Source organism: Lepidochelys kempii, chromosome 24 (assembly GCF_965140285.1).
Source record: "Lepidochelys kempii isolate rLepKem1 chromosome 24, rLepKem1.hap1, whole genome shotgun sequence".
Taxonomy (NCBI): Eukaryota; Metazoa; Chordata; order Testudines; family Cheloniidae; genus Lepidochelys; species Lepidochelys kempii.
The window spans coordinates 3,068,878-3,092,472 of NC_136403.1; the positions used below are offsets into that span (position 1 = coordinate 3,068,878).

Below are 23,595 nucleotides of genomic sequence, written 5' to 3' on the forward strand. Positions count from 1 at the left end.
CCTCAAGAATGACTTCTAACAGGAGAGAGGGGAGGAGAGAGTCACCTCCATGGCCCATTCTATCTTTGGCCTCAGCTGCAACTGCCAAGAAGGGGACAGCTGGGGCATGGGCTAGTCTGACACCCCTCCACGCATTTCATAGGCCAAACAGCCATCAGGACTCAATCACCAGAGCCCAGTGCCACCGAATCTTGGATTTCACCTAAAACAGATGGATTTCTAGGGCGGGGAAGAGAGGGGTGGGAGGGGACCTCAGCCTGAATAAAGCATGAAGCCATGGGGTGATGCTATAGGCAGCCTGACACAGTAGCTCAAGAGTGTGAGCTGCCCCATACATCACAATGGGGCATTGGGTTTCAGAGCTAATGACGACAACAATTGAACCACTGACATTAACCCTTTCCCTGCTGATCACTTCAGCAGAAACATCCCACCCGGATCATGTTAGCACGGCCTCTAATTATTCTCCTTGCTTTCCCAGCGCCCATCCCTCTTTCTTAAGGGCTGCTGCAACTTGGCTACGTAAGGCTCCTGACTCCTTCCAAGATCACCTCCTGATCCCACAGCTCCCTACCAGTTCAGGGGGAAGGTCCAAATCCTCTTCAACTTCCCATCCGCCTCCTTCCTCCTGTCCTTTACCAAGGGCTTCATCTCCAAAGCCTTCCCCGGCATCCACAAAGCCATCTGCACGTTGCAACAGAACTAGAGTCAGAACGTGCTGGAGAGGAGAGACACTATCTACACACTCCCCTGCATTAAGGGCTGCTCATGTGTTCTCACCTTCATCCAGCTGCAGCTCAGCATCCTCTCCCCAGCCTTCAGTGCCAACCGTGTCAATATCAATATCAGCAGCCAATGCCCCTCCTTTGCCTAGGGAAAGGGACAGGATTCACTCATTCACCCCCCTTCAACAGGGTCAGATATTGGGAAGAACAGGCATTAGGGTGGCCCATCACAGCCCAGCTCCTATTGTCACAGATCTGTGCCACGTTAAAGGCCAAAGTCATTTGAAGCATAGGTGAATTGCATCCAGGGGATTTCCTGGGAATGGTTTAAATGTCATCTTTAACGGGGTAACAGCCTGCACCAGAAACCCGTGAGAAGCTGGATGTTTAACAGCTGGGCTGCTGGAGTCACGAGAGGGAATTAAAGCATGTCTAGCCCAGCACAGAGTCGGTTCTGTTGTGATTAATTGGGCCTACAAATTTACCCTGATGATGAAAGTTAGTAAGACGTCACAATAACCTATCACAGCAAATGTTGATGGGAAATGGTGCAATAGCCAGACAGACAGACTGAAGAAGGCCAAACAAAAAAGGCATCCTGATAGATTTCCTGGGCTGCGTTAAGATCACGCCTGATAAACAAGAACAGAGCGAGACCTGAAATTAATCAAAATTGGTGCGTCGGAAACGAGGCCTAAAGGGTGGACAAAATAATGAAGGAACGGGCTATTCCACCATTGCTCCCTTCTGGGGTCCTGACAAAAGACGACTTTGGGAGGAAAGCTACTACCACAGTGCTGGCTGGCTGAAAGCTGAGAGAAGGTGAAGGAGGGACCCGGATCCTCTCTGTGCTAATCCTGAGAGACGTCTTGACCAGACCAGGCCAGAGAGTGAGCCCGATGACACTGCCACCCTCTAAATCCCAAAGACCACCTGGGATGGGAAACTTTCTCTTCCCCTCCACGAATACATCCTTTCCCTACCTTATTTCCTCTCTTTTCCATCTCTCTCCTTTCTCTTTCGGTCTGATAAGAATCTGGCTTAGCTGGCCAAGACTGCATATTTTGCAGCACTGCTGTAAGCTTGTGACCAGAGAAGCCGCTAAAAGCAATGCCTAAACAGCCCCATGCTGATACAAGTTTGCTGGATCTCAGAGGGACTAATAAGACCATGTGCAATTCCTATGTCCTTCCAGCAGCAAGGCTGCAAGTCAATGTCAATACGAGCGATAAATGCTGCATTTTCTATCTTTGCTGTTCTACTCTCCCCCCTCGGGTGTGTGTTTTTGTCTTGTCTTTTAGGAACCAGGATCAGACTTTAACAGCAGCAACAAGGACAACTTCTCTTTTCCCCAAAAGGACAGTTTATTACCATCTTTAACACCATCTCAGAGACTGTCAAACGGAGTTTCTCTCTAAAACCCCTCTCCAGCTAAGGGGAAAGAGAACAAGCCTGTTCATTTCCAAGGCTTTAACTCATTTGCTTCTTTTCTGAATCTTTAATACAAAGTTAAAAGAATTTTTAATAACGTGCCTGCCACGGCACTGTATAGCAAACCCCAGACCTTGTTTAACCCTGTTTACTATTGGACAGTGACTGTGTCCTGTTCACACCTTTGACTATTTGGGCCCATTCCATCTACATTAATACAACAGTTCCCAAGTACGCAATGCTACCTTTGCTAGCAATTGTTCCTTCAAAGAATCCCTTGGAGACAGTGAGCAATGGCCAGTTAGTGTCCAGAGGCATGATGGCAGCAGGGGGCTGGAGCAGCTTTGCATTGGGGTCAATGTCTGGAATCTGAAAAGAGAGAAATCCATAACTACAGACCATGGAAAGAAAACCCTCGGCTTAGCCTCCCCTCCATGTAATGCAAGGTGCTGGTCTCAGCCCTGGCTGGAGAGGGGGCTCTTCCTTCAGGGAGGGTGTCAACTAATGCCTCGACCCCATCAGCCCCAGTGCTAACTCCCACTGCTATCCTCTCCTCTTCCGGGTGGAGCCTGTGACCAAGCAGGAAGCAATAGATGATCAACTAACCGTTTCCTTTTCTGGGTCAAACGTCTCCTTCAGACTCTCGGCTTCTTCATCCAAGCCATGGGTTGCAGCGGTGAGATAGGCCAGGGACTCTGAAAAGGCACATAACACATATGGCAGATGGATCCATCATCTGTAGGGCCCTGCGTAAATCGTCTTTCTTCCTTTTTTTTAGAAATGTCATGACAGTGTAAACGTAAAGTATTGAATTTCACAGAGTTTGCATAGAATGAATATTACAAGCAAGTTTAGTCAATTTCAAGAAAAACATCTTTAGAAGACCACGGTTTGGGGGCATGGTCACAGATTCTGTGCCCTCTGTGAAATCATGATTCACACAAGACACTCAAAATGTGGCAGACACTCCATATACCATACACATGCACTGCTTGGAAGGACAGGGGACTTCCTGTACCAGGTCTCTAGGCCTTGCTGAGATGAAAGAAAGACTGGCAGCATATACAGGGGCCCTTCAGCCCCCATAGGCAGCACAGGAGGGGGTTGTGGGATCAAGGAAAAAGGATGGACTGTTTTCTAGTGGTCAAAGCAGGCGATCAGGAGTCCCAGGACTATTGGTAGCTCTGTCACTAATTGTTGTGAGACTTTAGATAATGCACTTCCTGGCTCTGTGCCTTAGTTTCTCTGTCTGAAAAGTGAGGGTGATAATGCTGAGCTGCCTCCAGGGGGCACTGCGAGGGTTAACATTTGGAAAACACTTTGAGAAACTTGGCTGAAAAGCAGATGGGGAAAGTGTGATCCAACAATCCCAAACGAACAGGTGAAGTGCATCCATACAGTGGGGTCACACCCAGCCACGATGCAGCAGCTAAACCTCTTCCTGGCCTCCCTTTAGCTGTGGTTCTGGACAATTAAGTGGGAGGCAAAGCAGAGATGCAGGAGTTGACATTTATTGGATCTTTCCTGCTGTCCCGCAACCCACAGGGCAGCAGCATAAGATGCTGGTGCTGCGATACTCACTCTGCCCGCAGTTCTTCAGGATCCTCACCCTCTCTGCTACATCTCCGAGGTACAGGGCATTCTGATAGTGGCCACTCATGTCTTTACGGATCTCAGCTAAACCAGAGGACAAGACAGAAACAGTCACCACTCCTCTGTAGTTCTCAGCCTCCTCTACAAGCTGTCCCTGCTCCCCTCTCTCAGGTGTAACTTGGCTCCATTATTAATTATTATTCTTTATTTGTATTGCAACAACATCTAGGAACCCCCCCTCATGAACCAGGATCCCACTGTGCTAGGCGCTGTACGAACACAACAAAAAGACCGCCACTGCCTCGAGGGGCTAACGTTCTAACACCCCTCCCGGGACTCACCTATCTTCATCATCTTGCGGAGCTTCTCCAGGTTGCCCGTGATGAGGTACAGGAAGGAGAGCCTGTCAAAGTTCTTGGTGCGCTGGTAGCACATCTCCACGATCTGATGGTTTCCCTGCAGCAAGGCCACCTCCCCCAGCTTCTCCCAACAATTCTTGTCATCCAGAGCCTTGGCTGCCTCCAGAGCGATCTAAGAGAACGCAGCAGACATGGGCACAGATGGAAGGAGGGTCCAGCAGATGCTGGCCTGGGACTCTGGAGACCTGGGCTCAGCTCCCAGCTCCACCTAAGATGTTGTGTGTGACCTTGGGCAAGTCTCTCTGTGCCTCAGTTCCCATCTGTACAATAGGAATAACAGCACTGCCATACCTCACAAAAGGTGTTATGAGGATACATTAAGGACAAACTCTGAGACTCTCAGATACCTGTGACAGCTTTTCCCTACAGCTCTGATCCAGCTGCATTATAAGGAAATAAAGCAGACACATCTCTGTCCTGGCCCACTCCCCACACGTGGACTTTACCATCACTCTCAACCACAGCTCCAAACTGAGTTGCAATCTGATCTTGGTTCCTCTTCAGGAACTCCATATGGTCTGTGCCTCCAATCACATCCTCGTCTAGCTAAGTCCACTGCGGATCCACAGGCCCACCAAACCTTGTGCCCAAGAGTGGGGCCCTCCAGTTATGTCACATTAAATGGATTTCTAACACTCTTCTTTAGTATAGAGGTGCAGCTTGGGGAAATGACAGGGCCCATCACGCACTGCTCCAAGCAACCTTCTATTCAGATTAAGATGCGCCATCGCCCGCAGGGAGCTTTAGACCCTGGGGCTGGCATCTAAGTGTTAATGATGAGGGCCAGCAGAGGCCTCAGGGTACAATTTCAGAGGCTGTGCCTGGACCGCAGGACCTTTACTGCACCACCACAAGTTATCCAGAATGCAGATGAGCCTTTCCCCAAGACCACACCACACAACCTGCCATCTGCACCGGCAGCATTTGAGAGAGAGGTACCCATGCAGATATCCTCCTTCCCTGCCCCAGTGCACACTGGCCTCTTACCTCGATATTGCCACACTCCAGTGCCAGGCTGAAGCGGGTCTTCTCATCCTTTACGAAATGCAGCGCCACCTCGGGGTAGCCTTTCTTCTGCAGGTAGGCGATGATGGACTGGCCCACCAGCTTGGCGTTCCTCACCATGTGCAACACCTGGAAGGGAGGCAGCCAGGCAGAGGAATTGAGAATAGCACATGGAAGGCATTATCCTATGGCACCAGGTCGTGGAAAGATGCCATGCCCTGGCCCCTCACCTCATCATACTTCCTATTGATCAGCGCCAGCTTGAACTTGAACTCCGTGGGGTCGATGGTGAGGACCCTGGGTCGGCATTCCCTGTCTAGACAGTACACGTTGTTCCCCTTCACGCGGGTGACATAGATAGGCAGGTCCAGAGTGCGGATGATTCCGTGATCCCTACACCAGGAGACAACATATTTGTACGTTACCCAGTGTGACTCATTCTAACATCATGCGCCTCTCTGACCAGGTCCATTAGATTGGGAGAAGCTACAGACTCACATACCTCTGTATATGGCCTTGCCACTAGTGTGGGTTATATAACAGCAAGCCCCAGTCTAGGGAACAGGCCACCACAAGGCCGGCGTCAACAAGAAAGAATCAAAAGGTGCAGCTGAGCACCCACAGGCCTCGCTGCAGGACTGCCTCACTCTACAGATCGCAGAACTGACTTTGAATCCGGTGTTGGGGAGAGGAAATACCGAGCAAATTCCTGTTCTGCCTGAAAAGCTATTTGGGCTCCTGCAAGCTAACGAAGTAGTGAGCTAGCCCTTATTTGATAGTTCCGACTGCTAGGGCGTGAGCGGATATGATCGAGGCAACTGACTTTTGCACGGTGGCTTCAATAAACTCCACCTCCATAAAAGCACAAGAGGGGAGACTGAGGAGAGATTTTTAGCAGCAGTTTTGAGAGGGAGAGCTGATGCAGTGGGAGGGAGAGGCTGTTCCCAACAGAAAGCTGTTGGTGCCCAAAGTGAGCAGAGCCAGGTTCCAGTAGCTTGTTCTCGATGGTGGGGGTTGCAGAGCAGGCTCTTGCATCCACCCTGCGGAGCTGCATGGAAGAACAGAGGGAGAGTCCCCCGGTGGTTGTTCCTGACAGCAGGAGGTGCAGAGGAGAAGGCTCGCATACCCAGAGTGAGCAGAAATTGCCAAGGCTCAGAAGTTCAGCAGCTGAGGTGCAGCCCAATCTCGAATCAAGCCCAGCCACATTTGGCGAGGGGGTAGCGCCAAGGACAGGTCCTTCAGAGAGCGGATTCAAGACACTCCCCCTGGACTCCTGAGCCCTGCAGGCAGTAGACTCACCCTGTGGTGACAGCGTATTTGATGTGGTTGCTGGTGGTGTAGATGAAGACACCACTCTCATCCCAGGCACCGCTCTTGACACGGATATTCTCATGGATGTTACACAGGGACTCTAGCTTCCGGTTGCAGATCATGATGGCTGGAGAGGAGGAGGAGGAAGTCCAGAAAACCGTAAGGGTTACAAAATTCCTGCTCATTGTGTCTGCCTCAGAGGGCCTGTCTAGACAGCAAATCACTGCACAGCAAAGCAGGGTGTGAATCTACCGCGCACCAGCTGGCGATGCCATAACCTCCCGCATGGACACTGCTACAGCACACTAGGCCCCGGAGTGCAGCTTGGTGTACTAAAGAGCACACAGCGGAGACAGGCAGAGCTGCTGAGAACCCTACATGGGCGTAAGTAGGAAAAAGGTACCTTACCATGCTTAGCCAGCAGAGCCACATGGGACATGTCAGCTGACCAGATGACATACTTCACCTTGGAGATCTTCACGGAAGCCTGGGTTCTGTAGGGGGGAGACGGGATTACCGTAAGGGCCTCTTGCAGGGAGACTGTCACCATATTCCTCACCAACTAAAAGAGCTATGTTATCTCTATTGACTCCCACTCCCAAGAACTCTGGGGCTTGATTGTCAGATACCCGAAGGCCCCTTTACACCATTCTGGCACTGTAAAGTGGCATTAAAGTGAGCCTAAATGAAATTTACACTGCCAGACTAGTGTGAAGGAGCCATAGCGTATCGGAGAATTGGGTCCTCTGGAGTTTATCCTAGCCAGGAGAAGGCCTCCGAAAGCAACACAGGCTGAGATATGTAAAGTGACAACTTACTTTAAGTCCAAAATTCAGGTTTTATTTTCAGAGGCAGATTTTACAGAACAAGGAAAGAGTTTCCCATGCAACTTTTGTTTCAGTACAACTTGACACAAGCCATCTCGTGGTGCTACAAACCCAGAAGCACCAGTCCTGGGACAGTGTACGAGAACGAGGAAGTGAAACGAACCAAGCTAGTTTTAAAGCACAACACTGAGTGAAATGCAAAGTAAATCTATTTGTAAATGCTTCAGTATTATTAATCTGGGATTCTAAAGTCACTGGTAGCATGCAAGGATGTTTAAAAGGCATAGTTTGTATATCAGCAGGGTCCTTTAAAAACTGAACCAGACGCAGCAGCACTGACAAATATACTGTAGTGATCAATCCTGCACTGGATTAGGGATTTGGCCAGATGCAGGGCCTCGGTCTCTATTATCCTCTACCTCGCATGATCAGTGCAAAGTGCTACCACATTCTGAGGTGGCAACATTTCACGCTCACGGTGAACTAGTGTAAATGATGTCACAAGGTGCAAGGCAACAGAGAGTCAGGGCCCTGACCTACACCAATGAGTCTTTCCCTTTGCCAGTCTCTATGATTTTGTAGTTGTAGCGATGGACGGGGAGACATGCCCATTTTCTCCTGTGAAAGGTGACAATGCCTGCAGAACAAATTGCACCATTGCTACGTTTATATTTCGCTCCTTATAACAGCTGTTAGCTGTGATTTGGATCAATCTGACACAGCTGGCAGCTGACACTAGGTTTTGGAGCGTATTAATAGCCATGGCCTGTCCCCAAAAGGCACACACTGGCAGGAACAACATGACATCTCTCCCAGCAGCTGGGACCTTACCGTTTCTGTTGCACATCAAAGAGGGTGATCGAGTCTGCATCCCTCAGTAACAGGTTCCCAGTGCCAGCGTAGAAAATCTCATCACAGTTCGGGACCTGCACTTTCTTGGTAATCTCATTCTTCAGGTTCTTGATTAGGATCTGTCGTGCAGGGAGGGGGAAAAATCAAGAGAGAGAGTTAGATAGGAAGAACCAAAAGATTTCCCTGCCAGAATGAAAATCAAGTCTAAACACCAAATTTCTCTCTTCACTATATTAAAAGAGAATATTTGGGGAAGAGTTGTCTAGCACTTGCAGAAGAAGTCTGGAAGAGGGCCAGAGGAGATTTCTCTTCCCCTAGTAGAAGCCAGGAGGGTCTGGAGTGGGAGCAGGGGGGAAAAAATGGAGATCCTTCTTCGTTACAACAGCAAAGTGGTTTGTTTGTTGAATGGGGAAAGGAAGTGTTCAAATGTATCGACACTTAGTATCTAGAGGCCCAATGAAAAACGGAGCCTACAAACCATGAACAATGGTCCATATGCTGGTAGGGATCCTACCCAACCTCCACTTTGACAGGGTGGAGAGGAGCTGTTTTTTCTGTTCTCATGGTGCCGTACCAGGGGAAGGGAGAAAACATCACACCCTCCATATCTCTTTGGCAAGTGAAGTTCAACCTTCTGGTAAGATTTCCAAGCACTGTCCGTGAGAGGGTGTATGGGTACAGAAGATACAGTGGAGAAAAAGTAGAGAGCTCAGTGTAGGGAAAGAAACAGAAATAAAGGGTTGGAGGAAGAGAGGAAGTAGTAGACAGTGAAGAGGTCAATCCAAGGAAAGAAATCAGAGAATGAAGCCAGGAAGGAAGGAAGAACAAAACTAAGAGATGTAGCAAGCTTTCAATGTCTACTCACCAAAAGTAGCTTGATAATACAACTAAACACAACAGAAACTAAATAGTATACAACTATTTTATTTAAATTGCAAGAGGTGTGCATGACAGTGTAAGTATTTTTCACCGTGGCTAGCTGGTGTTGGTGAACATAAAAAAAAAAGAAAGGACAAAAACTATTTTCATTAATTTAAATTTCATTTCTATATTAAGCTTCCTTTTTTACCAAACTGCAGAGCCAGATCTTCCTGACAGCACCCCCCCAATACATTTGAACTGACAACAATTTGATTAGCCGTTTCTGTCTCTCCCACTCCATGCACACACACTTTCAAATGACAAAACACAGTTAAACAGACCCTGATGAGCGTGGCCCTTACCGAATGCATGCGATCCAGGACTGCAAAGCGGTTGCGAGCTACCCACACAGCTGTCAGCCCAGAGGAACGCTTCCCTTCCGGGGCTGGGAAGAGCAAAACACAGGCAGCGAATAAAACCTCTGGCAGGCTCGTACGGCAACACATTAGTCAGTCTTGTTTGATTCCATCTTGGCTGAGTTGGATCAGCTGCTTCCTACTAACTCAAATTTAACCTGAGGCTATTCACAAGATTCATTTCCTCCCCCACCACCCTTTCAGATCTCAGCATGGCCAGCGCCAGCCCTTCTCTCTAGCCAAGGGCCAAGATAAGTGGGTGCCTTCACAGCCAACACCACTGCCTGGCGGAGAAGCGGGCCATCCTGGGTGACAGCACATTCGATCAAACTAACGAGCAGAGCCTCACTGGCCAAACAAACTGAGAGCAGCGAGGGTCCCGGCTTCAACGTAAGCCCCCCTGCCGGGGCTACCCGGCATAACAAGCTGGAGGAGAATGAATGCACTTTCCCTAGCGTGCAGCTGCTCCCTCGGTTTTAAAATGCTAATATGAACACAGTGCTGCACGTATCACACGGGAATGGAGAGAACTGTACCACAGGACCCGTTGCAGATGTAGCGAAGGCTTCCGCAGCAGTAATACGGGTGGATGTGTGCTAAGGGGTGGGGGAATAGATAAGCCCGGGAGAGACCTGCTGCAGTTACAGTAAAACAAAGTGATTGTCCTACTCTTGGGCTCCCAGACTCTTTCCTCGTCACCACCCCACTACTCATGACAGTTGCGCGTTAAGGGAGATGCGCTAAGGATATCGGAGATCCAGACAGTCACAAGAGTCAATGAGACCTTACCAATCATGCTTGTGACAGATCAGTGCCCCAATGAGGGGAAAAGGGGATCAAGTCTCTTGTACTCCACACTGTAAGTTCTTGTAGTTAAAAACACAAGGCTGGAGACCCGGATACTATGTCCAGCTCAGACAGGGTCTTTTCTGTGTGAACGATGGTCATATGGCTTTCCCTGAGTTTACACATCTTTAAAGCCAGATTATTACTGGCCTCTCTAATTGGTTCATGTCCGAGGAACTTCCCTCATTAATGTTCATCATATAGAGATGCTCAGATAGAAGGTGCTTGAAACATTCCTATTACCCTACATATTTTCTTTACGATAGAAGGTTGTGTAATGATCTCCTCTGTGGCTGTTCATTTTCTTCCTTGGCCCAAAAGTCCAGATTTATTGACTTGGCTTTTCTCTGGATTTTGGGTGCCCAATTAGAGACACCTTTAAAAGGGCTTCGTTTTCAGAAAGCACTGAGTATTTGCCCTCTGAAAAATTAAGCTCTTTAAAGGGGTCTCAACGTCACATGCCCAAACCCACTAGTCAATTTTGAAACTTTCAACCGAAATATGTGAAGTACAATCTGTACTGTTCAATATAGTTAACATATATTAAGGGACTAAAAAAGACCCCTCTTTGCTTCCCATCTCTGAGATATACCAGCTGACTTTCGTGCCAGAGACAGTTCTCTCCATTAGACCTGCATAAACCAGTAAAGTTACTAATGAGTGAGCTGGATTCTAGTCTGCCTCATACATCACCCCCAACATTGCCAGCTAAGTACTCATCCTAGAATCTTTACTGCCATGACGACAGAGGCAGGAAGAATCCAGCTGGAGTTTCAGATCCCAAGTGGAAGAAAAAAAATGAATTATGTTTTGACTTGTAAACTGAGCAAATCTGATCTGGAATTTGCAGAGCGAGAATATGAATACTGGGCCCCAGCAGTGTCACTTTTACAGCCGCTTTTCAGACTATAAACCCACTTTGAATACAACGTATCTGGGTGAAATCCATCTCCACTGACAAGGCAGGGAAGCTGCCTGCTGTGTCGAAAGAGAAAATGGAAATGTCCTAATAATTGAATTATAAAATATATATTTGCAGCTGTAAAGTTTGGGATGAACATGAATTTTTCAAGTCAATGTACCACGTGATATAGTAAGCAGGAAGGCCTGCCAAATGACGCACACTACACGAGCTACAGGAAACGTAGGGAGAGAGTGCAACAAAGACTTGGAGAACAGAAGCTTTTTTACAATGGGATAGAGAAGGTGGGAGCAGGACTGAAGAAAGGGAGACTAACAAAAAAATGCAACACATTAAACGCCTACCATCAGGGTTCTGGGAGTCTGCGTCCTTTGGGATGCTGTACAGGTCATAGGTGCTGTTCTCCAGGTTACTGGCTCTCTATAGAGGGAAAAAGATATATATATACACACACACACATATATATATATATACACACACACACACACGGCGCGCATGCACTGTCTACTCATTCTTCCCTCTACAGAGAGAATTTAGTTGCAAAGAATAGTGGGAAGAAGTCATCTCCCTTGAATGTTGTCCAGGATACCAAGGTGATGGGCACCCTTTTGTGTTTATGGGAGACAGTGAGATCCTTAGCTGGAAAACTCCACACAAACCAGTCTCCAGTCTCCTGCCCAGGTTCCCAGTGATGGGACTGTTCTGTAAGATGGAGGCTAACTAGTGTTAGTTCTAACAAACCCTGAAGACATCATTCACACCCCTGCCGGTCCAGCTTCCCTTTCGGGGCTGGCTTACCGTGCAGAGCAGGACAGCATTCTCAGCTGGGTTGTACGACATGTTGAACACTGGGAACTTGGAACCACTGAAGAAGAGACACAAAGATAAGAGAAAGCGAACAATGGTTCACGCCCCTGTGGGATGGTGCTTGGTTTGTTGCTGATGTCCCAGACTGCATCTTCCTGGGATAGCACAGATGCCTGAAGGGCCCAAGACAAGTCAATTCCTGCCTGTTTCCCAGCCCCACAACACTCATGGCACAGTTCTCAGTCATTGGCCTCTGCTGACAGAGACAATTAGCATTAATGGTGACAGTGATTTACATGAAGGACACCTCACCCCACAAGGAACTGGACTGAGATCCATCACTCTCGTCACAGAGGTCACCGAACGGCCATTACCAATTTCGGAACAGCCTAGAAGTTCGAGGCTCTATAGTCTGTTATCTACTCCCCAAGCCCAGTATCAAAGGTTACGTTTGCATTTGACTGAACAATCAATTTGAAATCAACCTGAGAGGAAGGAGGAAGACAGCGCAGCTTGCGTATCTGCAATGGATTAACCGGGAGCTCAGGGCAGCGGCGTTTATCTGAGCGCCAGAACTGCCCCGGCACCCAGGCCCCCTCACCTTCTCAGCTGCATGACAGCAACGTCTTTGGAGCTGTTGAAGTCGAGTTGGCGCAGGAAACGGTCCTTCACGTAATACAGCATGTTCCCATGCACCGCATAGGCAGGCCGCTCACGCTCCAGCTTGAACACGATCATGCCGCCATCGTGGCCTGGGAAAGGAAAGACAGGAATCACTGCTGGCCACCACAATTCAATCCAGATGGGGCAGGGACTAGCTGTGCCTATTTGAAGAGATGGTTGGCCCCATCTTCCTTCCTTTACATTAACCAGTCAAGCCAGGCCCCTGGCCTCCTCCCTGGGGACTATTCAGCACAGGGCACGTCTCCATAATAGGATCCCAGACACAGGGGTTTAGGTGACTCCATCTCCTGTGGCTATAAGGGTCGGGGCATGGTAAGACTGGTGGATTTTATTTGTATTACAGTAGTCCCCAGAGGGCTCAGTAAGGGATCAGGGCCCCATTGTTCTAAGGGCTAATCACATTCACAGAGTACGAGACAAGCTCCACACCAAGGAGCTTATAACCTTCGGTTCTGCCTAGAATCATATCCCCAGTTACATCCATTCAGAATGTCAGTGCAAAGCTCATTTCCCCATCCCCTTGCTTTGACCACATCACCCCTCTCTCCACAGCCCTCTGCTGGCTCCCCCTTCTCTACTGGGAACATAAGCTACATGACTTTGCTTTTGAGGCCCTTCATGGCTTATCCCCAATCCGACTATCATCCCTCATATGCTATTGAAATGTTGACTCCTGCCTCCGATCAGCTCATGCTGCCCACCTCCATCACCCACTTGTTAAGTTTTCAAACAAGAACCTTTGTGCTCCCTCACGTGCCTGCCCTTGTCCTTGAGAGGAGCTTGCTGTAAACACATGCAAAACTCCCTCATGACACACCTTCACATCCCTCCTTAAAACTCTCCTTTACCTGACACCTATAAAAAACGTTGGTTAGTCCGCTGGTTTTTGAGACCACTGCCTGGCAAGCCAACCAATATTATTTCCATGTACTCCACCATCTGTCTGTACCCACTTGTCGTCTCCTGTCGTCTCTCTTACACTGTAAGCTCTCTGGGGCAGGGACTATCTTTGCTCTGTGCACACCACCTAGCACCCTGGGGTCCTGCTCCATGACTGGGACACCTAGACACTATGGCCGTGGTTCTCAACCTATTTACCATTGTGGGCCGCATAGGCAGCTCTCTCCGTGTTGTGTGAGCTGGATCCACACACTATTTATACTACCTATATGGCCCTGAGAATGTCACATGGGCTGCAGCTGTGTGCTGATTGGGCCACAGGTTGAGAACCACTGCACTATGGGAATATCAATCAGAAGCATTTTAGCTCCTCCTGTACTTTTTCTCTAGGGTAAACCAGACCATATAAAAGAGCATCTAACCCACGAACAGGGCTCTGATATGGGCCAACGGACCCCATAACCCCTTCCCCTCATCACAACCTGCCAGAACCTGGAAGGATTACTTTTACCTGCAGCAAAGAGATTGAGGTTGGGGTGAGCAGCCAACACCCAAAAGCGATCGTGATCTCGGCGGAAGGTCTGGACGCCCGTGCTGGGTAGGGGAACAAGAAGCAAAATGAAGCAGAAGCCTTGCAGTAAATACCAGTTTGCAAAAGAAGACTTGGAGCCTAAAGGTCCAGAATGTACGTGGCACTCCCTGGGGGAGCGTGACCCTAGGCAGCCCTGTATTCACACCCTACACACTACAGCAGGAATATCTGTACAGACTATGCCTGGTGAGGTGGTATCTGAACCCTAATAACATGCTGGTCATTAGTATCATTGCAAAATGCATGTGTTAACAGTACATGTGAAGTTATGAATTCCCTCTGGATGATATTACTAGAATATGTTTAAGACCAAGAGGCTAGCCTAGGGAAAAGTGGTAAACCAGTCTGTCCTGGACAAAGGAATATGGGTTTACCTCACTTTACATATTAGCATTAAACAAAACCATGGAGCTAAACCAGCTGTGCTTATCCTGATCCTGAACTTGAGAGACAAAGAATTAACATTGCTCCTGAATCCCAGACAGACACAGGGGACAATCCCCAGGATGCCTTCCTGACTTGCAAGACAAAGACATCTCTTGGGGGTAAAGTAACAGAAAAAAAAACTCCATCTTTAGCCTCCACCCTAAGAGACAAACAAACTAAGCGATTGGATCTCTGTGATGGGTCCTGGTCAGGTCGGCCAGTAAAAAGCTGAAAAGACAACTGGAGGTGAGAGAAACCATCTTGTACAAAGACTGTATCTTGCTATGCTAAAGTTTTAGTCTTTTTGATTAATGTTTTCACTTTTACTTGCTTGTAAGTATCTCTGCCTTTATCCCTTTCACTTGGCATCACTTAATCAGTGTTCTTCTGTTAATGAACTTGTTTTATTTTCACTATAAGCCAACTCAGTGCAGTGTTTGAAGGGAAAGGTGTATTTCATCCAGTTCAAGTAATAAGCTGTAACGTACTCACTCTTTAACAGATCAGCAAACTTAAAATCTTCTGTAATTATTAGTGATAGGCGCAGTGAATTGCAGAGAAACATCTCTGAAGAGCTCGGAGGCTGGAATTCACTGATTGTTACCTGCTAGGCAAGGTTTGGGCTGGGAGAGCCTTGAGTTTGCTGGTGAGGAAGACAGACTAGTGTGGCAGGGACCTGACACAGTCTAATCTCTAGCAAAGCTCCCTGTCTGCCTCAGCAAGAGGGAACAATGGCGCTCAGCTCTGGGTGCCCCCAGCAGTGTTACAGGGAGGCAGTAGTGTCCAGTAGTTAGAACAGGGGACTGAGTGCTGGGACTTCTGAGTTCTCCGCCTTGCTCAGGAAGGAAGGACGTTCTAGGAATTACTCTGGGGAGTGAGGAATCAGGACGCACAGGTACCATTCTCACCTCTACCACTGACTCAGACACAGCAGACATGGGGCCTGATTCTCATTTACACTAAAGCCTCTTTAGACTGTCAGAGCGGAGTCAAGGTTTCAGGGTAAACGAGCAGAGTCAAGGACTGACTTTTGTCCAAGTGATCATCAAGATTCACTGACTACAGATGTAGCACCCCAATAAGTCCACTCCAGTTTTAGAGGTATTTCTGCTTCCAACAACATTCCCTATTTTAAACACAGGGAATATTGCTTCATTGGTAACAGCTCTAAAACCAGAATTAACTTTTTAAGTGTGCCCATTGTACATATAAACCACTGCTTTGGCCTACTCAGTAGCTCTCTCAAGAGAGCGACACTCATCCAAATATAAAACCAATAAATACATTGCATACATTCAAATCATTTCCATCAGAGAGGTCACTAAACAAGCTGGCTCCTCTCACGACTGTTTCCAATCATTTACAGACCTAGTTTTCCTCCTTATACTTAATAGCTGTCTCACAGGGAAAAGGTGGGTTCATGCGTGTTTGAGACTATTTTTGCAAACACAGCAACTGACGTTTAAAGACTGCATTTGGTTTGGGGTTTTTTTTGGGTTTTCCTATAAAATGAGGACATTTAACAGGAATAACAGGCCCGTGAGAAGCCTAGCCAGTGGCAGAGCACTCACCGTTTAGACATATCCCAGACACGGATGCTCTTATCTTCTGAATTGCTGAGGATCAGCTCCTGCCGTGGGTGAAAGACAGCACAGGAGACATTGTTGTAGTGTCCACGGCAGGTGTCAACCTCCCAGGCCTTTGATTCTAACCAGAGTGGAAGAAAATGAGACAGGGTCACATTTAAAAGCTCTTGCTGTTCCTGAGCTATGAGTAGTGATATCAAATGTTCCATATCCTTCTCTGACTTACGCCTTTTCTCCAGCCCAATCTCTCTACTGTAGCTTCTGACCTGTACTGCAACTGAAGCAGCACAACTAACTGATACATAGACTAGAACACCCAAAAGTTGCTAAACTTTAGTTACATCTGAATCTCTCGGATAAGAAAGATCAGCTGAGGCAACTCTGATGACAGTCCCCAGATTTGAGCATGCAGGCGCTTCGTTCTTGAAGAAGGACCTTTGGCTACGGAATGAAATTCCTTCGTTGGTCGCTCAGCCTGAGTTTGACAGACCTCAGGGCACAAAGCTAGGCTCATCTCTTTACTCTAGCCTTTGCTTGAGGGTAGATGAGCTACAAGGGAAGCCTTATAAGGGTTGGCTGGAGAGTTGGGCTTTCCCCAGGTTGTTCCTCCAGTGCAATCTTTGGGCCTGGGGGCAGAGGATTTATACTTCCATGTTGCCTGTTTCAAGCACTTTCCAAGTGTACACATTCACACACAGGTTCACGTCACAGGCACGTTTATAAATAAACTTGGCTCCCACCACACTCTCCCCAGCCTGTTCCCTCTCTTCTCTCCCAAAGAGGTTCCTTTGGGGGCTGCTTCTTACCATTCATCCTCCAGATCTTCACCTGCCGATCATCAGCACCAGACACGATGAGAGGCATTGTGGGGTGGAAGGCAGCCCAGTTCACCCCACGATCGTGTCCCTGTGGGATGGGAGAAAGGGGTCTCACACCAAGCCTGGGGCTCCATGGGGTCAGCACACAGAGATGGAGCAGCCAGAAAAATTGCTCCAGCAAATAAGATACAACCTGCAGACTTCAGAATGACTCATGAGGGTCTGCAGCTAGCTCCTGTTGTTTTCATTCTGGTGGACTGAACTTCATGGATGTGCCATGATGCTCATACTAGATGCTCACAGACCAAGGCTGCCCCTGTACTAGTAAACTCTGCAGATAGACTTCCCCACTCATGCCGGTAATGGTGGAAGCGGAAGATAGGACTCAGGTGGCTTTACAAGTGTGTTACCTACCCTTGAGGGGTAGTGAGATGACAAAGAGGAAGTGACGCACAAGCTCCAAGCACACCACCCCTCCTCTTATCGCTTCCCCCAGTGGGGCTGCAACTGTGATCAATTACGGCAACATCTGCTAGGACAAATGTGGCCCAGTAGCAACAATGGAATCTCATTATCCCATCTTCACACAACTTGACTGGCTTTCCATTCTGTTCCGAATTGCTCTCCTTGGTAAAAACCCACAATGGATCTGATAACATTGCCATTTGTACCGCAGAAGAGTCTGGGTCCCCAGTCACGGATCACCATTGACTCTACCTTTTAGGTTTTAAGCTCTTTAGAATAAGGCATTCCTTATCCCCAAAGGAACATATGAATTCATAGAGCCATATCAAGTCTCCTAGCTTCCTTCTCCCTTTGTTTCTCAAACCTGTTTTAGGATAATTTGTACAACAGGGGCTATCTTAAATAGAGCTGAATGAGCTATGCCACACACACAGTACCTCAAGAACATGTTTCACCACCGCATCTGTCGTCCCGAACAAATCCACTCCAGTAATTCCCCTGACATCCGACTCCACAGCTCCAGGAGACAGATTCTTCTTCCTTAGGCCTTCAAGAGGGAAGGAGAAGCAGGAGTGGAGGAAGCAAACACAAGGTTACCAGACAGTGTACTAACTCAGAGACATGTAAGTCAGTGCCCTCCTGTGCTGTTCACAAGTGGAGAGAAGAAGGAATTTTGAAAAAGAAGAGAAGTGAAAGAAATATCAAGGATTCCCTTCCTCTTTCCCCAAAAGCACAAGCTCAGACAAGATGCACAAAGATCAAACTTGGCAATAAAATGCTCCCAACAAGCAGCCATTTCTCAGCTCCCTGGGATTGATAAGCAAAGCTGCTGCATTGGAGGGACACTGTCACGCAGATTCCTTTCTCTCAATATTTAATTCCCAGTTTCAGCTTGCACCTTTAGGGGGCTTTCATCTATGCCAGTTTGATAGGTGCTCTCGCTGTCAGCTTTTGCTTGTTGACTTGGGCCATTTGTGTGGACATCTGAGTCAGTTGCAACTGATATACGGCCTCTTGAGTAGTCTTTAAGGTGACCAGGGATCTGCAAATTCTCCAAGGCACCAGGAATTGGGGAGAAATACAGCTCATCTGGAGGACACAGGTAAAGAGGAATCGCTTGAATTTTTTAGGAAGTGGTGACAACCCACAACTCTAACAAGTCTTCAGTGGTATCTCCAAATGTCAGGCCAGAATTCTTTGGCAACTTCTCCGATTGTTGTTACTGAACTCACTCCAGTAAATTCAGTCCCAACATTCGATCAACCCCACCTTAAAATGGTTACAATGTGATGAGGGAATAGCCCCTAGATTCTAGATAGCTTTAAAATAGTCCACCACGACATGCTAAACCCAGGCTGACAGAACTTTCAACTTGTTGGGGGTTGCAGGTAGGATACTGTCCGGGAAGGGGCTATGCTGTGGAATTTGTTTCTGCCAGAGACCAGGCTGAGACACTTTAAGGTTATGACTCAAAGTGGAACTCTTCTGGTAAGTTTTTGTTGAAGAACCAAACAGACATGGCCCCAGCAGTGTACTCTAGGAAACAGAGTGGAATTTAAACTGATTCCTGCAGGTTGTGAATGGGGTGTATAACTTTTTCCAGTTCCTTAAGAGAACCAGTGTATTTCTAAATCTCTGCGGTGACAATTATAGGGACTGGCACCTTAGAAACAACCACCAGTATATATAAAACTCACAGTACTTTGTGTTGTGCAGTGGTATAACCTTTCCTTCCAGGGGCACAGTGACCATCACAGGGAACATTACCACTTTCCATTTATACAGTATGCCAAACAAAATGGAACATTAACTGCTCCCTCACCAGAAACTAAAATACCTGCACCAGGGAGAAATTGGATTGTGCATTGCCAGATGAAAGCCTAAGCTTAGGAGAAAAAAGGCTTGAGACTTTTAAACAAAGGAGTTACAAACAAAACTTTATACCAGACTTTTAAACAAAAAATACTTGAATGTGGGACCCAGACTTGAAACTGACTAGGAACAAAGTGAAACTGACTGAGTTGGCAGGGTCATTGGCCAAGGTGGGTGAAGAGCAAGAGAGGATCAGACAACATTGGGTTTGACAAGTCTTTTTTTTTTTTTTTTAAATTCTCACTTTTGACCTTCTCAGGTGTTAGTAACACAGGGGAGATTTAAGACAAGGGGATCTTAACAGTGCCCCTTTGACAAGATCTGTAAGATTTGTCTAACGAGAGTGGCCTGTTAAACAGTGAATCACGAGTAGGTGCGAACATTACACATATTGAATCTCAGATGCACACACAGAGGGTCCAAATGACAACGGGGAGCCAGACCCAGAGAAGGGGGGTGATAGACGCATAATTCAGAGAAACTATGGAAAGTGGAAACAGAGGAAATTTCGAAGAACAGATACTTGAGCCTTCGACAGGCCAGTGGAATGGACTGAAACGACAGGTGAAAAATTTCTGGGTTGACTGCACAAATCCAGAGGGAAGGCAGGACACTTGCAGAATGTACCAGCTTCCTATGCGGCTCTGGGGAGGGGGCGAAGGAGAGAAGAGGGGCTGGGAGCAGCGTGATAGATATTAGACGTTCTGAGGATAGCTGTTACGAAAGAGCGTGGGAAAGGAGCCTGCACTCAGCATGCCCAAGAGCATTCAAATAAAAGAGCAGATATTAAGAGGGGTCACTGACAGTTCAGGAAAGAGATCTAGTGAAAAGGACCGGATCCTGACTACAACCTGACAGCTTGTGGGAGAAGGGGGAAGGAAGAGGAAGTTCCTGCAGCATCAGGAGGTTTCTAGGATCACTTTTCCAGAATGCAATGGCCAGAGCCACACAGAGGCATTGTAGCCAACTGGAAGCTCAAACAATGGACCGTGTTAGCTGCAAGGGCCCAGGGCATCTAGGCTGCGATCTCCTCCACTCTTCCAATCAAGGCTGCACATCAAGGGGCTGCCACCTACCCAAGGGAGAAACCAAGAAAAGGTTCTTGGGTTTTGACCAACCTCTTCATTCTGGTCTCATGAGCCTTCCTCCCCTTATAATCCATCAGCACTCACAGCATTAGCTCTGTGGTTGAAATAGTGCAGTACTGGAGGTGATGGGACAGTGTCTGTCAGCTGTCACTACACACTCACTAGGGGGCCTTGCAGTAATGTAGTCTGCCCCACAGTGCCCCCTTCTGGGACTCTTAGCATCACCTCTGATGTTCCCAGCCCCCAACAACCTGTGTTCCAGATCTCCTCAATAGCAGGATGCTGGATTACCAGCCAAACCCCTCAGGCTGACTCTCCCTGTTTGGAAACTAATCACCCAGCTCTACTGAACAAAGCCCTGAAAGCACAAGAAGATTCCAGGAAAGCAACAGACATTAGCTCTTGAGATGGGAAAGAGAGTTAAAGGGAAGCTGTTTTATTTTACAGGACAAAAAAAAAAAAAAAAAAAAAAGCATCTTCCCATGCAGGTTAATGAGAAGAATCTTCCATCAGGATTAATGGTAACAGGGAGGCAGAACAGACAGGAGGTTATTTTGTAATAACGTTAGTGTCACAAGCAAGAGACTTCACTCCACAGTACATGGCAATGGCATTATGTCATGTCACAGCTTTTCATGCATTTTGATACAGCAACTAGAAGCCAGCTCACGCTGGTTACACTGACACTCGCTCTCAGGAGACCAGCAGAACAAGGACCCCTCAATTTTTAACTTGTGAATCTGTGTTGGAGAAAGATGCTAAATTGACAGCCATGGAGACAGAAGGCCTCTATCTACAGAATAAATACATCATGGGTAACAAGAAGCAATGCATCCCCCACACTGCCCTGGAGTGAGAGAGTTCAGTCTCCTTGGCCCACACATTCCTTGGCCTCTTTGCTGAGACTGCTAAGAAGGGTGAAAACTGTGCGATGATTAGGTCTCTGGACAATTTGCCACTAGGAGAGGGAACAAGACCCACCAATTCATTTCACTTAAATCAAACTACTAACATCCCTAATCCCTAGAGATGCTGAGAATCCATAACTCCCACCAAAGTCAATTGGGGTTGCAGGTACTCAGCACCACTCAGGATTGGTTTTTAGGTCACTTTCAATCCAGGCTGGACCCTTAATTTGCAAGGTGAACGTGCATCTCCACAACTGACAGCAGCCTGAATGCAACCAAGGCTGTTCCCAACAGACCTTTTGTGCTAGAGCCAAGCTACCAAGGTCAGAACTCAGATTTGGGGTGACCTTGCAAAAATCCCACCCACCCTGAGTTTGTTCTCCCACTAGCATTTTAGCCAGGTGATGATTTAATGTAGTTGCAACTAAATCAATAATTCAGCATCCATAGCAGAGTCTCTAAAACCCCCTCATCACAGATCAGCTGGAAAAAACTGTACCCTCTCCAAATCCATTTGGCTATAGGAACTCTGCTGAGAGCGTGTGTGGGTTGAATGCAGCAGTGAGGTTACAGGGAGAATGGATGTTAAGCTCCCCATGCTGGCAATAGAGAGGAGGGACAGGTTTTAAATATTCAGAGAGCCTGTCCCCAGCTCCTATTGCTGACACAGCTGGTCAAGTCTGAGCGTGTACTACAAACAGAGCAACCCACCCAGTCAAAACTGCAATGGTGGAAGTGACAGATGGGGTAAAGGGCCACAGCTCAAGTTCTAGAACACCTTACAATGCAGTAACACTGCTACCCTCCCTTCCCTTCGTTCGCCACTTATCTGTATCTCTAGCACTCGCTTCAACTTCTGTACGTAGCGTAGCCTTTCCTAGGGGGCCTTCAAGTGTTTTACCAACAGCCCTTAATTAACCCTCCCAATACACCCTGCAGAACAGATATAACTGTATGTGCAGACCACGGTGAGTCAGCAGTGGAGCCAAGGATAGTAACCAGGAGTCTTGACTTCCAGTTCCCTACTCTTGCCTCTAGGCCACACTCCATCTTTGTGAAAGGGATATCGATGGAGTAGCAGCCACTGTACTTAATGATCTCTTCTTCCATTTGCTGCTTAAGAACAGCTGGGCCAGCAAAAAATCAGCTCTGCTCCTTAGTCAACACAGAAGCCATTTCAGGGCTGTCCGAGAGAGAACAATTCATCTCCGGAACATTGCTGACTCTGGGAACAATGTTTCCCAAGGGATGAAGGTGTCCCATAGAACCCAAAACTGAGCCTGCCGCTTCTCTTTCCTGATGACAAAGGCAAAGCCGACCTGGTGACAGTAGTGTGTTCCTTCCTCAGAAGCAGTACTCCTCTCTCCCACAGCCTAGAGAATCCAAACAGGACGTCCAAGTGAGACTGCGGGGTGTAAATCACCATCAGTGGACACAGCTGTTATGCTCGGATGGCTTTTCTTTGTGGGTGGCTCAGACCCAACAGCTGCCTTTTTTCCTCCCCCGAGCTGAACTGGCTAGTTCTTTCCCCACTTGGCTTTCAACAATTGCAGTTTTGAACTGGGCCTTGTTGCTGGATACCCCCTCGACTTGGGCAGCTCACCAGAAATATCCCAAACGCGCACAGTCTGATCCAAGCTGGCGGACACCACCAGGTCCTCAGAGGGATGGAACTGGGAGCACATCACATAGTGGTTGTGTCCTGTCAGCACGCTGCAAGAAAGAGGACAGAAGACACCATTTCAATCAAGGAGGCAGCAATGCACAATCTGATCTGTACCAACATTTCAAAGCTGAATCTCGTAGGGAAGTTGGGGAGGTTGGTAAGGAGCAAAGCCATGAGAGGAGAATATTGGGGAGTATGGAGAAGGAAGGCAACTCAGCAGGGCAGAGAGGGAGGAATAAATAGGAAACATCACTTTGTAGGGGAGCATACAAGGGATAATATATATTGATATCTATAGCTATCCACATGAATAACTATCAACATCGATACACAGTTACTAAAAAAACCAGGGAAATTCCCGCACTAAATCTTTTGAAGATAGCTTAGTTTGCCAGATTGCATAGCCCACCAAAGTGAACCAACAAAAGGAAGAAAACGAGCAGAGAAGCCATTTCAAAAACCCTCCAAAACCCTCCTAAAATTCTTCTTGTCAAACTCATCCCTTCCACTGCACACAGTCCACATACCTCTGACACAAAACCAGGTACAATGCAATTTATGAAAGCCACACCAAC

At 47.6% G+C, this 23,595-nt stretch overlaps 1 protein-coding gene across 1 annotated transcript in view; it reads right to left on the reverse strand.

Annotated features, from left to right (window-relative positions):
- The window catches only part of COPA (coat protein complex I subunit alpha), a 32,661-nt gene that overhangs the window by 5,267 nt on the left and 3,799 nt on the right, over window positions 1–23,595 (reverse strand). The window contains exons 6-25 of the mRNA XM_073323416.2: window positions 22,958–23,067; window positions 17,924–18,033; window positions 17,010–17,109; window positions 16,189–16,324; window positions 14,111–14,193; window positions 12,617–12,767; window positions 12,007–12,073; window positions 11,553–11,628; window positions 9,387–9,469; window positions 8,143–8,282; window positions 6,893–6,978; window positions 6,473–6,611; window positions 5,404–5,566; window positions 5,156–5,302; window positions 4,091–4,280; window positions 3,738–3,833; window positions 2,763–2,851; window positions 2,402–2,525; window positions 781–870; window positions 575–684 (exon numbers count right to left, since the gene is read on the reverse strand). Coding sequence (XP_073179517.1) covers window positions 575–684; window positions 781–870; window positions 2,402–2,525; window positions 2,763–2,851; window positions 3,738–3,833; window positions 4,091–4,280; window positions 5,156–5,302; window positions 5,404–5,566; window positions 6,473–6,611; window positions 6,893–6,978; window positions 8,143–8,282; window positions 9,387–9,469; window positions 11,553–11,628; window positions 12,007–12,073; window positions 12,617–12,767; window positions 14,111–14,193; window positions 16,189–16,324; window positions 17,010–17,109; window positions 17,924–18,033; window positions 22,958–23,067 — 2,290 coding nt within the window. The remainder of the gene's footprint in view (window positions 1–574; window positions 685–780; window positions 871–2,401; window positions 2,526–2,762; window positions 2,852–3,737; window positions 3,834–4,090; window positions 4,281–5,155; window positions 5,303–5,403; window positions 5,567–6,472; window positions 6,612–6,892; window positions 6,979–8,142; window positions 8,283–9,386; window positions 9,470–11,552; window positions 11,629–12,006; window positions 12,074–12,616; window positions 12,768–14,110; window positions 14,194–16,188; window positions 16,325–17,009; window positions 17,110–17,923; window positions 18,034–22,957; window positions 23,068–23,595) is intronic.